The sequence below is a fragment of the Vulpes vulpes genome, chromosome 1, assembly GCF_048418805.1.
Source record: "Vulpes vulpes isolate BD-2025 chromosome 1, VulVul3, whole genome shotgun sequence".
In the NCBI taxonomy this organism is placed as follows: Eukaryota; Metazoa; Chordata; class Mammalia; order Carnivora; family Canidae; genus Vulpes; species Vulpes vulpes.
In genome coordinates, this window is record NC_132780.1 from 24,720,762 (window position 1) to 24,734,084 (window position 13,323).

The 13,323-nt window shown below is 60.2% G+C and overlaps 1 protein-coding gene across 2 annotated transcripts in view; it reads left to right on the forward strand.

The window, feature by feature from the left end:
* PHF2 (PHD finger protein 2) overlaps positions 1 to 13,323 on the forward strand; it is a 66,759-nt gene that overhangs the window by 24,111 nt on the left and 29,325 nt on the right. For both annotated transcript variants that reach the window (XM_072760730.1, XM_025984484.2), the window contains exons 2-3: positions 8,363 to 8,448; positions 13,099 to 13,213. In XM_072760730.1, coding sequence (XP_072616831.1) covers positions 8,363 to 8,448; positions 13,099 to 13,213 — 201 coding nt within the window. The remainder of the gene's footprint in view (positions 1 to 8,362; positions 8,449 to 13,098; positions 13,214 to 13,323) is intronic.

Below are 13,323 nucleotides of genomic sequence, written 5' to 3' on the forward strand. Positions count from 1 at the left end.
GGGGTAATAATATGCACACATAGGAAAACATTTAACAGTCAAAATTGTGTCTCCAGTGATGATAAGTCTGACCCTCCCTGCGGACCACCAGTCCTCGAGATGGTCACTGGGGCCAGGTTTCTTTTCTTTTCTTCTTTGTAAAGATTTTATTTATTTATATATTCATGAGAGACACAGAAAGAGGCAGACACAGGGAGAGGGAGAAGCAGGCTCCCTGTGGGGAACCTGATGCGGGACTCGATCCCAGGACCCCGGGATCACACCCTGAGCCGAAGACAGAGCTCAACCTCTGAGATACTCAGGTGTCCCTGGGGCCAGATTTCTGAGTCTTCTCAGAACATTCTGGTCACAGAGGAGCATGTTTGCGCATTTCCAACAATACCCAACAAAACATAGGTGTGCACCATATGCCCTCATTGCAACTCATGCGCTTTGCTGAGTGGTGTATTCTAGAGATCACTGCATGTCAGTGGAAGATTCAGTGCATCCCAGAGATTTTCCTGAGTCAGCAAGGGTAGAATCTGCACTCCTTGGCACTAAAGGTACTTCCCTGAGCTGTCCATGGGTGGACATCTGGTTGCTGCTGCTGTTAGTGCCCAGTTCACACCTGCGCCTGTGTCCCTGGGCTGTTTTGGAGGAGGGCCACAGACAAGGGTATGCAAGCTTTCTGTGCCGGCGTGTTTCTGTTGAGGACACATGGGGATGCTTGTCCGTGTGTCATGCCACCAAGCCCCCTGCGACCCCCTGGGCCATGCAGCCGATGCACCTTCTCGCACGTGGATGGCACGTCTTTCTGCAAGTGCTGTTGCGTCTCTTTCCATGTTTAAAAGCCATGAATATTTTTCCTGTGAAGTGTCTACTCAAAGGCATGACTTAAATCACTGCTCAGGCGGTGTTTTTTCCACAGCCAAACCCCGTCTTCCTCCTGTTGAGCATACCCTTGACATGCAGTCCACACCTGGGGTGAGGTTCACCCGAGCCACACAGGGAGCAGCCACTGGGCTGGGTACATGGTCTTTTTCACTCCTGGTGGAGGTCTTCATCGTTTGGAATTATTTGGATCTTTGCCTTCATAAGGCTGGTGGCAGGGCCCCTGGGAGGGCTATTGGGAGGTGTCCCAGTTCGCTGTGTCTCTTTGGAGTGTGAAAAGGGCCAGGTTTCCCTTGGGGCCCAGAGGTAGCCCTGAGGTGACCTTGTGTGTTCTCCTCACTTCTCTGCACCACTTAGCTGAACTAAACTTGCAGGTGTGGCTTGGTGCTTTTAAATGTTTTAGGAGTAAGATTTTAAGAAAGCAGCCTTAGGAGTGCATTGTTCCAGTTCAGTCTGTGTGAGTGGCTTGGGCTCTTGGGTGACAATGACGATAGTTATGTTGGTGAAGATGGTGGTGATGGTGGTGATGATGATGTGGTGATGATGCTGATGAGGGTGGTGATGGTAATGATGTGGTGGTGATGAGGATGGTGGTGATGATGGCATCTGCCTGCCCCACCTGCCCCTCTTTCATCCTGCCAGCCTGGCATCCCCCCGCTAAGCAGGCTCCCTGGAGGACACCCAGGGGCCCTCAGCTGGCTGGAGCTGGGTGTCCAGCCTCCCTGCAGGGTGCACAGCTCAGGAGGCCTTCTGCATGGGTTACCAGGACCTGGGAGAGATGGGAGGGGGGGAGCGAGGGAGAGGCATGAGGTAGCCGTTTGAGCCTGCTATAAAAGTAGGGCTCTGACTTTTACAGAAGGAAACACATTCCATTCTGGGGGCTCAGGAAGCTACAGGGGAGAGAGAAGGGAGACACACATGCCATCTGGGAACTGGAGTGGGCCCTAGGGGTGGCCGTGTGTGCAGGTCTTCACTGGTGAGATTCAAACACGGGGACAATCCGCGTTTTAGTGGCTGCCTGACTTTCTGCTCAGAGAGAGGAGCAGGCAGGGGTCTGAGGTCCTGGTTGGGGGTTCGCTGTGCTCTCTTAAGTAATCGCAGGTAAGCCACCTTGCACATCAAGCCCGTGTGTGTTCCTGCTCTTTGCCTTAGAACAGGTGTGTAGGTGTGCAGTTCCAGGAGAAGAGCTCAGGACATGCGGCTGTGCCTCAGGAGGTGGTGGGCCCTGCGCGGGCAGGTGTGCCCGGTCCCTGCCACTCCCCAGCCCTGACCCTTAGGACAGATCAGCCACGGCCACCGAGCTCGAACCTGAGCCTCTGAGGGCAGGCTGTGCCCCCCTACCCCCTGCAATTGAAAGGGGTCGCTTCCTTTTTTATTTTTTTCTGAGTTTCCTCCTGGAACTTAAAAAATAAAAAAATGTCAGAACAGGATTACAGAAGTGGTTTATGTTAAATCAACACTGTCTGACGGCAGTAATAGGAAAACCGCCATGCAGTTTAACTGTGGATTCAGGGCACATGAGCAGTAAGGTGTAGGGTGTCTGGCCAGGGGACCCTGGGACCCCAGGGAGAGGACACGGTCCCCCCACGGGGAGCTCCGACCCCTGAGAGGCTACACCAGGAAGGGACTCCCATGGGACCACCTGGGAGCAGATGCGTCTGCTCAGCCCCAGCCCTTGCTGCTCCCAGGGTGGATGTGGTTCTGCCCCCGGAGCCTGCGGCTGGGAACCAGGCCTGTGACCCACACGTGCTGCCTCTGCAGGTGTCTGTGTACCCCACTCTTTGGGCCCCTGGTCCTGCCCCCCACCCCCTTTCAGGCACCTGGTCCTGCCCCTCACCCCCTTCTGGGCCTCTGGGCCTGCCCCCCATCCTTCCCCTACGGGTCCCTGGTCCTTGGCTAGTTTATCAGTGCTGTGTCCCCCCCTCCACTTGCTGTCTTTCTTCTTACTGAGCTCCTGGCACCTCCGTTGTCTTTAATCATTTTGGGGTTGGCTGTGGATGTGGGTCCCTGGGCTTAGGTCACAGACGCCCCCAGAACTCATGCTCACATGCCCCTAAAACTGTGATCCTCCCTCTGCACTGCCTTCCGGGCCAGTGGTCAAAGGAGCTCAGGCCCTAGTACAGGCACACCCGTGAGTACACACTCCTGCACACTCACACCCATGCGTGCACACATGTATGCTCGTGTACACACACGTACACACCACACACACAGGCACATGTGCACACTCACGCACAGCTGCAGCTCGGTTGTGGTTCTCCACCAGGAGGATGGTGCATGCCAGGGCCTCCAGAGAGGGTTTTCCATGTCGGGGTCCATGTGGGTGCATGAAGAGGTATTTGGCTCTTCTTTAGAAGCGGGTCTGCAGCCCCATGCCACCCCAAGCCAAGCTGTACACATGCTGACATGTTCACCCCCCGACTGTGCTTTCATGGCTGCACACCCCAGGTGACCTGTGGCGCTTGGGGCCCCGGTTGTGACCAGGACTCCCCTGAGGGTTGCACCCTGCTTGGGGCCACGTGGGCTCCCCCCTCCTTGGGCATGAGGCCTGGGTCCCTGCTCTGCATCTCCCCCCTGCCATCTCCCTCAGCTGTCACCACCACCCCCACCTGGGCCCCAGGGGCCTGCAGGATGTGGAAAGTCTGGTGCAAACAGACCCTGTCTTTGGGGCCCTGGTGGGCTCTGAGGTGGCCTCCGTGGACCGCACTCCTGCCTGCGGCCCACCCTGTGGCCGTGGGCTCCCGGCCTGCCGTCCGTGCGGCACTGCCCTCAGCAGATAGAACCCATGACACTGCCACTGTGCCCGCTGGTCCCTGCTGCCAGGGCCGCACAGGTTCTGTGGTAGCTCTGGCCTCCCAGGGCTTTCGTGCCCTCCTGTGGCCCTGCCCTGCCCTCCAGTGCTCCCCACCACTCCCCCACTCCCTGCCTCACTCACCCTCCTCCCGCTACCCCCTTCCCCCCTTCACTCTCCCCTCCTCCCTCCCTCTCCTCTCCCTTTCCCCTCCCTCTCTCCTCCCCCATCCCTGCTCTCTCCCCCTCCCCTCCCTCCCCCTGCTCCCCCAGGCACTACAGCTGCTCTCATTTGGTTCCCAGCCCTTGGCCACCCCCCTCCCCACTGCCATATACAGAAGTGGTGATACAGGGACAGGGTGGCAGGGCCTGTAGGTGGGATCTGTCCCTGTCCCTTTGAACCCCTGCTTGGGCCTGGAGTGTGGACAGCCCTGGGGCCTGCTCCCATGCCTGATGCCCGCCCTCCATGGAGAGGCTGAGTCAGGTGTTTCCTTGCCTCCGTGGCGCACCAGGCCCTGCCTCTCTCCAGGGGGGACAGGCTAGGCCTCCGGGGCCCTGCTGCAGATGTGGAAAAGACCTCGTAGTGGTATCCATAGGCGCTGACCTCCCTCCCTGGGTGCTGGGGCTCCTCCAGGCCATGGGGCCCACCCTCCGCCTGTCCAATGGGATTGTCTCCCCCCACCTGCCCCCTGAATCTCCTGAGGTGCACCCGGTCATGATCATGAGATGCAGTTGCCTTGTGTTTGGCTTTAATGTGACAATTCCTGATGCTGGGACTGCGGCTGTGGGGACAGCTGGGCACCTCCGCGCTCTGGGGTGTGGGCCATGCAGGCCGTCGCCCTGGATCCCGACTCCGGGTGTTGGCTCCTGGCTTCAGGGCAGAGCATGTTCACGACTTTTCCATGGCTGTTGTTCCTTAGGTTTTTGGGTGCTTTCCCAGGTAATTTCTCAGGATGCGCTGGGAAAGCCTTAACTTTGGGATGGTCAAACCAACGAGTGGTTCCAGGAACAGGCCATCCCCGGGAGCTGGAGAGGATGCCGTGGCGGAGGGCTCACCACCCAGAACTCCCGTGAGCCGTGGGTTCCACGTCCCAAATGTGGGGAATTAGGTGTGTCCTGGTTGGGGTGCTCCCAGGGCAGGGTCGGATGGAGGTACGTGCTCCCGGGGCAGGGTCAGGGCAGGGTCGGGTTGCAGACACTGGCAGTCAGGGCCCCGAGGTGACACACACCACAGGTTGTGGGGGAGCTGTTGGCATCCCCAGGGGAGGGAGGTTGGCCATGGCGCCAGCACCCAGCTGAGGGGCAGCCCCAAGGTGTCCTGCGCAGAACAAGGGACCCATACCCCCACCCTTCCCTGTCCCTCATCTGGACACCCTGAACCCAGCAGCTATAGCGGGTCGTGGCTCAGCTGAGGCCTGCACACTCAGGGGCTGCTGTTGTAAAGAGGCCTGGGGCGGGAGCAGTGTTGGCTGCAGGAACGGCAACCCCTAGGCCTCAGCTTACCCCATCACATGGGTTTGTGCTGTGGGCCTTCCAGAGCATGAGGGGCTCCGGACATGTGGGACCAGAGGGTGGTGATCCAGTGGGGTGGAGAAGGCCTGTGGATTCCCATCCCCACAGCCCCCATTCCTTCTGCGCTCCACTGTACCCCTGACCCCTGACCTATTGAAAGGGCCCTGGGGCCTGTGACATCCTGTGTGCTGGGTCGGCACCTTGTGTGTCCCAGGGGTCCCTGTGGCCAGGCCAGGCAGGAGTCTGTGATGACCAAGGGTCCCCAGGATTCCCACGGGAGCAGAGGCAGACCCATGAGGGCAGATGGGCCGTCTGTTCAGGGCTGCCAGTGACCAGGTAGCCTGGAGTGGGGTGGACCTGGGGTGTGGACTCCAGGTGGAGATGGGGGTTTGGTCCTGAGGTGTGGACTCTGGGTGTGGACGTATGGTGTGGACACAGGGTGGATGTGGGGTGTAGACTTGGGGCGTGGACATGGGTTGTGGACCCTGGGTGTGGATTCTGGGTCCTGAACATCTATAGGACTCTGGCTCTCACAGCATGTGGCTCCTGGTGGGTGTGGGTGATGGGGGCTTACCATGCATCTCTGCCCACCTCACGCCAGTGTGGTCTCTGATTGATCAATGAGCAAACTGAGGCCAGCTGGCCCAGGGCCTGGGGTGCAGAGCGGGCCGGGGGGTACAGAGCAGGCTGGAGGGTACAGGGCCCTTTCTGGGGCAGGCAGAGGGCTGGGGGCTGGGAGGGAGGAACAGAGGGGCCAGCGGGCTGCAGGGGCCAGGGAAAGGGCTGGGTTGGTGGGTGGGTGACTCCTCCTTGTGGGTGGGGCAGTGTCTGGGGCTTGGAGGACCCGAGGACACAGGAGGGAGCTGGCCGCTGGTGGGGATGGGGACAGCGGGAGGAGGGGACTCCCTGGGGCCCTGTGGGAAGGCAGGCCTGGAGATCTGGGCTTTTTGCTGCCTCCTGAGCATCTACCTGAGCCTCCACCTGTGGCAGGAGCAGCTCAGCATGTCTGCGTGGCTGGATTTATGGGGTAATCGCTGCCTCATGTGCCTCCAGCTCCCCTTTCCTGGGTGGCTAGTGGGGCGGGCTCTGCCCGGTTCTTCCATGGAGGGATCACCCTTCACGCCGGGGCCTGGAGGGGCCTGTGTTCCGAGGTGGGCACTTCGGAGTTTGCCACTGGCTGGGAACCCGTCTCAGCTCCTTTGCTCTGGCTTCCTTTGCAATTCTTTGCTTGTGTGAAAGTCACTTCGCATCACGGAGCAGGTAAGTGTGGCCTGGCGGTGGGCTCATGACGGCTTAATCTTCCACGTTTGACTCTTCACGCTGCCTGCATGCTGCTCTTGACATTCTAAGATGAAGGGTGTAGTTGGTATTTTCAGGAAACTTTCCCAGGGGCCTCTGGGCTCAGGCTCCGCTCCTGTCACCATGGACCATAGACCATAGCCCCGTCTGGGGACCCTGGGGCTGTGAGGGCTCACCTGGCAGGAGATAGGGAACCCAGCGAGGGGGCGCTTGGGGTCTGGGTACGTGTCCCCCCTTGGCCACCTGGGCTTCTCCTACCACAGGCGAGTGACAATCCTCCTGTGGCTGCAGGGAGGTTGCAGGCTCACCGGCGTGGGGCCCCTGGAGCTGCCTGAGGCAGGGCGAGCACTCGGCTGGCCTTAGGACAATGGTCAGTGGTGGCGGTGATCGGGTGCCACTGTCACAAGGCAGGTCCTCTGTGTCGGTGACTGAGATCAAATTCATGTGACGTGAAACCACCCCTCTTAAAGTGAGCACCTCAGTGGTGTTCAGTTCACACTGTTGTGCAAAGACAGGCTGTGCCCAATCCGCACACATTTTAGCCCAGGAGGAGACCTTGTGCCCAGTCAGCGGCCGCTCCTCAGCCTCTGGCACCCCAGCTGGTCCTACAATCTGTGACCTTGTGTGTCTGGCTCCTGTCGTAGGCCACATCCGTGTCATAGCAGGGCCAGCGCCCGATCCCTGTCAAGGCCGAGGACGACCCCGTGGCGTGGACGGCCCACATCGGTTTGTCCATCCGTCCTCTGGTGGACGTTGGGTGGCCTCCATCTTTTTGTTACTGTGCCGGATGTTGTATGCATGGGTTTGTCAAGGCCCTGCTCTATGGGGTGCAGGGCTCCTGGTCACAGGGTGAGTCTGTAAGTGTGTGAGGAGCTGTCAGACAATCCCGTGGAAATGGTTGGCTTTTATGTTCTCACTGGCAGAGGTTTCCCACAGTGTGGCTGCACTGGCAGTTTTCCTGGAGTTTCTTTCTTGTAAAAGTCAGAGCTGCCCTAGCAGGTGTGGGGCGGCCTCTCTTGGTTTGGATGTGCGTTCCAGTGACATCACATGACTGAGAATGTTGAGCGTCTTTCATGAGCTTGTTGGCCGTTTGTAGCTCATCCTGGGAAATGTGTCTGTTCACTTCCTTGGCCCACGTCAAAGCTGAGTTGTGCATCTCGCCGTCGTCGAGCTGTGAAGCTCTGTGTGTGCTCCGGACATGGGACCCTTGTCAGACACGTGATTTCAAATACTGTCTCCTGTTCTCTGTCTTGTCTTTTCATTTTCTTCCTAGTGTCCTTTAGTGCAAAAAGCTTTTATGTTTCGATGATATCCAGCTTGATTTTTCTTAGTTGCTTATGTTTCTGGTGTCCTATCTGGGAGTCTGTGACCAAAGCCAGGGTCATGAAGTTGTACTCCTGTGTCTGTGTTCTCTTCTTAGCGTTTGTGGTGCCAGGCCTTATATTTAGGTTGTTAATCTGTTTTTAGTTAATTTTTATATATGGTGTGAGATAGAGATTCAACTTCTGGTATCCAGTTGTCATGGCACCATGGTACCACCCCCTGAGATGGCAGGAAGGGCCCAATCCGTAGCCCCAGGCTGCCCTGGTGATGTGGTGGGGGCAGCCTGCCAGACACCCTGGGACCCCCCAGCTCTGCGCTGATGGGATGTGGTGGCCCTCATGCAGGCAGGCCTGGGGGACGGCCCATCCCTCCATGTAGCCAGGTCTTGTGCAGCAAGGCCTTCCCTGCCTCTCCGCCCTCCTTCCTCCTCGAGCCCCCTTCTATCCCGTGGGCCACTGTCCTGGCGCGGGTACTGCACAGCCCTCCTGAGAGATGAGCCCTGGGTTCTGTCAGGAAGACCCCGAGCAGTTGCTGACCAATGGCAACATCTGTGCTTCCTTCATTTCAGCTGTGTGGGAGTGGAAGAGGAGGAGGCCCCAGACATCGACATATACCACTGCCCGAACTGCGAGAAAACCCACGGGAAGTCCACCTGTAAGTACTGGGCCATGGTGCTACCCCTGAGCTCCCACCGGCCCTGGCCTGGTGTGCTGGGCGACATACCCAAGGTGGCTGCATCCTGGTGCCTGGGGACCACTGCTGGCCTTGCTTGCTGCCCCCATGGACTTGTCACCGTGCCCCTCCTGGTTGCTCCTGCCCAGAGGTGCAGCTGAGGCTGCTTGGCCTGTGCAGAGAGAGACTCCACCAACTTTCAGAGGCCTGGGTAGGGGCCTCAAGCACCAGCATTTGCAGGCCAGGCCCATCCGAGATGGGGACAGCCTGCAGGGGTGTCCAGAGGCTGCTCTGCCCACTGCCCACTGCCTGCTGCCACACAGGGCCTGTGTTGGGGGTCTGCTATCCCTTCTCTGGTACCACCTATTGGGAGATTCCCTTTCTCAAACTGCCAGCTGGTCCCGTGGGGCTGTGGTGCATCCCGTGGAGCTCCTTGGGGACAGGCTCAGCCAATGTGGCTCCACCGGAGCTTGTGTCCCCACTAGGAGGTGAATTCTGAGGCTGAGCCATGCAGGGGGTGTGCCCTGGTCTGCAGGTACCTTGGGGACACCTGGCCTAGGGACAGGACAGATGGCATGGGGGTGTTAATGTGGCCTCCGGTTTCTGGCCTGGGTTGAGGGACGTAGGTGCTCATAAAAGGTGCAGTGTGGACGCTGGCCCTGGCTGGATGCTGATCACAGCCCTGCCATCCTGAGCCCTGGATCACTGGAGGCGTGTGTGTATGTGTGTGTGTGTGTGTGTGTGTGTGTGTGTGTGTAGCCACAGCTGGCTCCAGACCACCAGGAGTCCTGTCACTCCATCCCACCTGGTGTCCACCCACAGGGCAGAGGCTGTACCCCCATAGCTCCTGTGGGGCGAGTCCTGGATCCAGCAGGGGTCAAGGGGGATGCCGGCACCCCCATTCTGTGGGTTAAGGCAGTGTTGGGGGCTGTGCCCCAGCCACCCAGGAAGCTGGGCAAGGCGGGGGGATGTCACCTCTCCTTCTTGGCCTCCCTTTGTGCCTGGCCTGTGCGCCAGGGTCACTAGGGGACCGCAGCCTGCATTTACTCTGGCTTGGGACATGGTCACACGCAATAAAGCAATGCCAGATGCACACAACCAGCAGGTTTCTAGGCTGCTAACCTCCCCTCGTACCCCCAGTAGCTGGCAGTGCTGGTGCTCAGGGTGTATCTGCTGCAATTCCCCAGACATGACTGTGCTCCCTGCCTTATAGCAGGTCCACGCAATGACTGTCACCTTGTGGGTTAGGGGCCTCCTAACAGCTCGTGAGCCCCAGGGAAAGCTCAGGGCTGGGGGGTGGGTGGGGGGCTGGGCAGGGGGCTGGGGTTGCCCCGCACAGCCCTGTGGTGAGGCCAGGGATGGAGCAGGACGGGGCTAGGAGACCCTGCCTGACCCCACAACAGAGCTGAGCGTCCTGGGGACTCTTGCATGAAGTGCAAGAGGAGGGTGTTGGAGCTCACACACGGCGTGACCTCTCCGACATCTCCACATCCTGGAAGCACCTCCCTGACCACGATCTTGCCCGTGGGGGGCCCCCTGTGCCTGCTGAGACCCTGCCCCTGTGCTCGGGGGGGTCCCCACTGCCCTGTATTCCTGCTAAAACCCAAGTGCAGGTGACCCTTCCTGGAGCGTATAGCCAGCCACCCCCAGGGCACGTCTGCTGGGATCCAGCAGCCCTTCCTGGCTGTGTGTGCATGAGTGTGTGTGCATGCATGTATGTGTACAAGTGCGTGCACATGTGTGTGCACAAGTGTGTACACGTGATTTGTGTGTGCACATGAGTGTGTGCACATGATGTGTGTACAGGTGTGTGCATGCGTGTGTGCACACGTGATGTGTGTGCATGTGTGTAGATGTGTGCGTGAGCATGAACACGCGTGCACGACTGTGTGTATGCACATTTATGATCATGTGTGGGCTCACATATGTGTGCACGTGTGTGCACGTGCTTTGTGAATCCTGTGAGCTGGGCTTCACTGCTGTGGGTGGAGGCTGCTTGCCATGTCGTGGCCAAGCTGGAGGAACTAGGACTCCCACCCATGTGTGTACGCATGACTGTCACTCCACCCTTGAACAGGTCTATGTCACTGCCTGTGACACAGTGACCTGTTGGCCGCATCTGCTCCAGTCGGACGCTCCACGGTGCGGACCCTCACTGCCCCATGTCCCCGGGGACCCCTGAGCCCGTGGTCTGCCCTGGGGGCCCTACGTGGGTTTGTGGGGGGCACACTGCGTCAAGGATGGGCTCACGGGTTCACCCGATTCATACAGATTTGGGGTCTGAGGGTCCCCGGGAACCTGGAAAGGAGTCCCTGCAGCTGGCTCGGAGGCAGGGGAGGGGCGGCTTGAGGGTAGATATGGCTGCATGCTCCTGTGGTGGCAGCTGTACCCTCACGGCTCAGCCCTCCTCCCTGAGGGCACCTGTCATCCCCAGCCTTCTCCTGGACGGATGTGTCCAGGGTGCCTTATCGGGGGTGCATAGGTGGGGGGACGCTCGGCCTCCTGGGCCCCAGAGGTGGGGGGAAGGAGCCCTGTGGCACCCACCCTGCCTCTGTCGCAGCTCCGTGTCTGGCTGTTGTCCCAGCCACAGGCTCCAGTGCAGTGTCCGGCGAGTAGGTCTGTCCTCGTGGTGCCTGGTCCCAGGTGAGGCCCAGGATGGCCACAGCCCTGGGGGCACCTGCTTCTCAGGCACAGCTCTCAGCAGGCGTGTGGGGGTGCAGTGTTCCCACTGCCCTTTACACCCATACCCCCGGCCACCCTTCACCTCAGTTTCCCCACATGGCTTCCTGGCCAGGGCCCTCCTGCAGGGCCTCTGCATACTGGGGCATATGCAGGTGCTGGTGCTGGAGGACCCTGGGGACCCACGGGGGCCCCTCCACAGCAGCTCCCCCCTCACAGCTGCATGAGGGTATCTGTCACCCACCAGCCTCCCCTCTCCGTGGTGTCATTCGTGGCTGCCAGCATGTTCCCCTTCCACGTCCTTCTCAAATCCCCAGACGCGCTGGACCCCTTGTAAGCAAGGTCAGACTCAGCTCCCACGGGGGCAGCAGGGAGGCCCCGCTTGCCACCGGCAGCCTGATTGCCAAGCACCATGTGGCTGGGGCGTGTCCTGATGCAGCCATGGGCTCAGCAAAGGGATGGTGATGTGGACACTGGTCTCAGAGTCAGGGTGCCCTGAGCTATCGTTGGGGTGGTGTCCCGGGCCCTGCCTCGGCCTTGGGTGCCCTTGCTGTCACCCTCCTGGGCTCTTTGGGAAGAAGAGGTGACTCTCAGGCCACCTGCGGTATTGTCGTCCCCCGTGTGGAGCTGGGCTGCTCAGTGGGCATTGAGGGGCCAGTGCAGCACCCGGGAGGGTGGCCATTCCCACCTGTGCCCCTGGGCCCACTGGTGTTGGGCCGTGCCAAGCGTGGTGGGTGCCGGGAGCTCAGTGAACAGGAGCCTGCCGCCCAAGCAACCTTGCCTGGGGGACGGGCCATGCCTGCTCAGAGGGCACCCCAAGAGCTCCTGGGGCACCCGAGGAGTAGGTGAGACCAGGACTCGTCCCTCTCTATTAAAGATATGGCACAGAGATGCCCAGTCCCTTCCTCAGGGTTGCACAGTGACAGGATGGTGAGGCAAGAAGGATCTGGGCGGCCAACTGGGCTCTCTTCAACTCCCACATGTGCCTGGTACTCCCGGAAGCCCCAGCCTGGAGTCCTCCGCCCTCACCATCTTGCCAGGTTTCCATAACATGCGTGCAAACCAAGCATGGCAGAAATATCACGCCATTGTTGGCGACGGTCTCCGGGCTGTGACTGTGCAGGGCACGGGGGGGGAGGGGAGGTGGCATCCCACTCCCCATGCTTGTCTCTGAAGGACAGGTGCCCAGAGGGTCCACTTGCACCCCTCGCGTCCAGCTTCATCCAGCCTATTCCAGACCCCGTCCAGCAGCCTCAGTCCCCAGGAGCTGCCCTGAGTGGGGGTAGGGGCCACAAGGAAATCACTGGCTTGCAGTGCAGTGGGGGTGTGAGTGTGCGTGTGTGCACTGCATGGGTATGCGTGTGCGGGGAATGTGTCTAGTAGGGGTGTGTGCACTCACTGTGTGTAAAAAGTCCAAGGTGGGGGCCCCCGTCCTGGGAGCACACACACCAGGATGGGAGAGTCAATGGGAGCAGGCAGGTTGAGGGTATGTGAAGGTGGACACACTGGGGACGTGGGTGCCTACAGCTAGGGGGTGAGGAGGCCAGAAGCTGCGGTGCCCCAGCTGTGGCTGTCGGGGCAGTGAAGGTCCCTGCAGGGAGGTGACAGGCTTTGGGATATTTGAGGACAAGTCAGAGGGATGGTGCCCCGAAGGCTGGCCTTGGGGGGACTTCCAGCAGGTGCCTCTGACATGACAGGCTTTCAGCAGGCTGGGTGCCAGTGGAGAGCGTCCCGGGGCCACCCCAGGTGCTGGGTGTGGTCACTGAGCCAGAGGACTGGTAGGGGTGGGGCGGGTGAAGAGGTCACAGGGTGGAGGGAGGTGGGTGCGCCGGGCCCCAAGGACCTCGAGGGCTTTGCGTCTGGGGGGCTGAGGCGTGCAGCGTTGGCAGCTCCCTGGCTGTCCTCCCAGCCCTCCCTGGCTGTCCTCCCTGAGCTGCCCCTGTCTCCCCACAGTGAAGAAGAAGCGGGCCTGGCACAAACACGGCCCAGGGCAGACACCCGACGTGAAGCCCGTGCAGAATGGCAGCCAGCTCTTCATCAAGGAGCTGCGGAGTCGGACCTTCCCCAGGTGGGCGGCAGCGGCCTTGTCCTCCCAGGGCTCGGGAGCACGGCCTTCCCTCCAGGGGCTCAGTGCAACCCCCAAAGCTCCAGGCACCCTGGCTCTCCCTTCTCAGCACT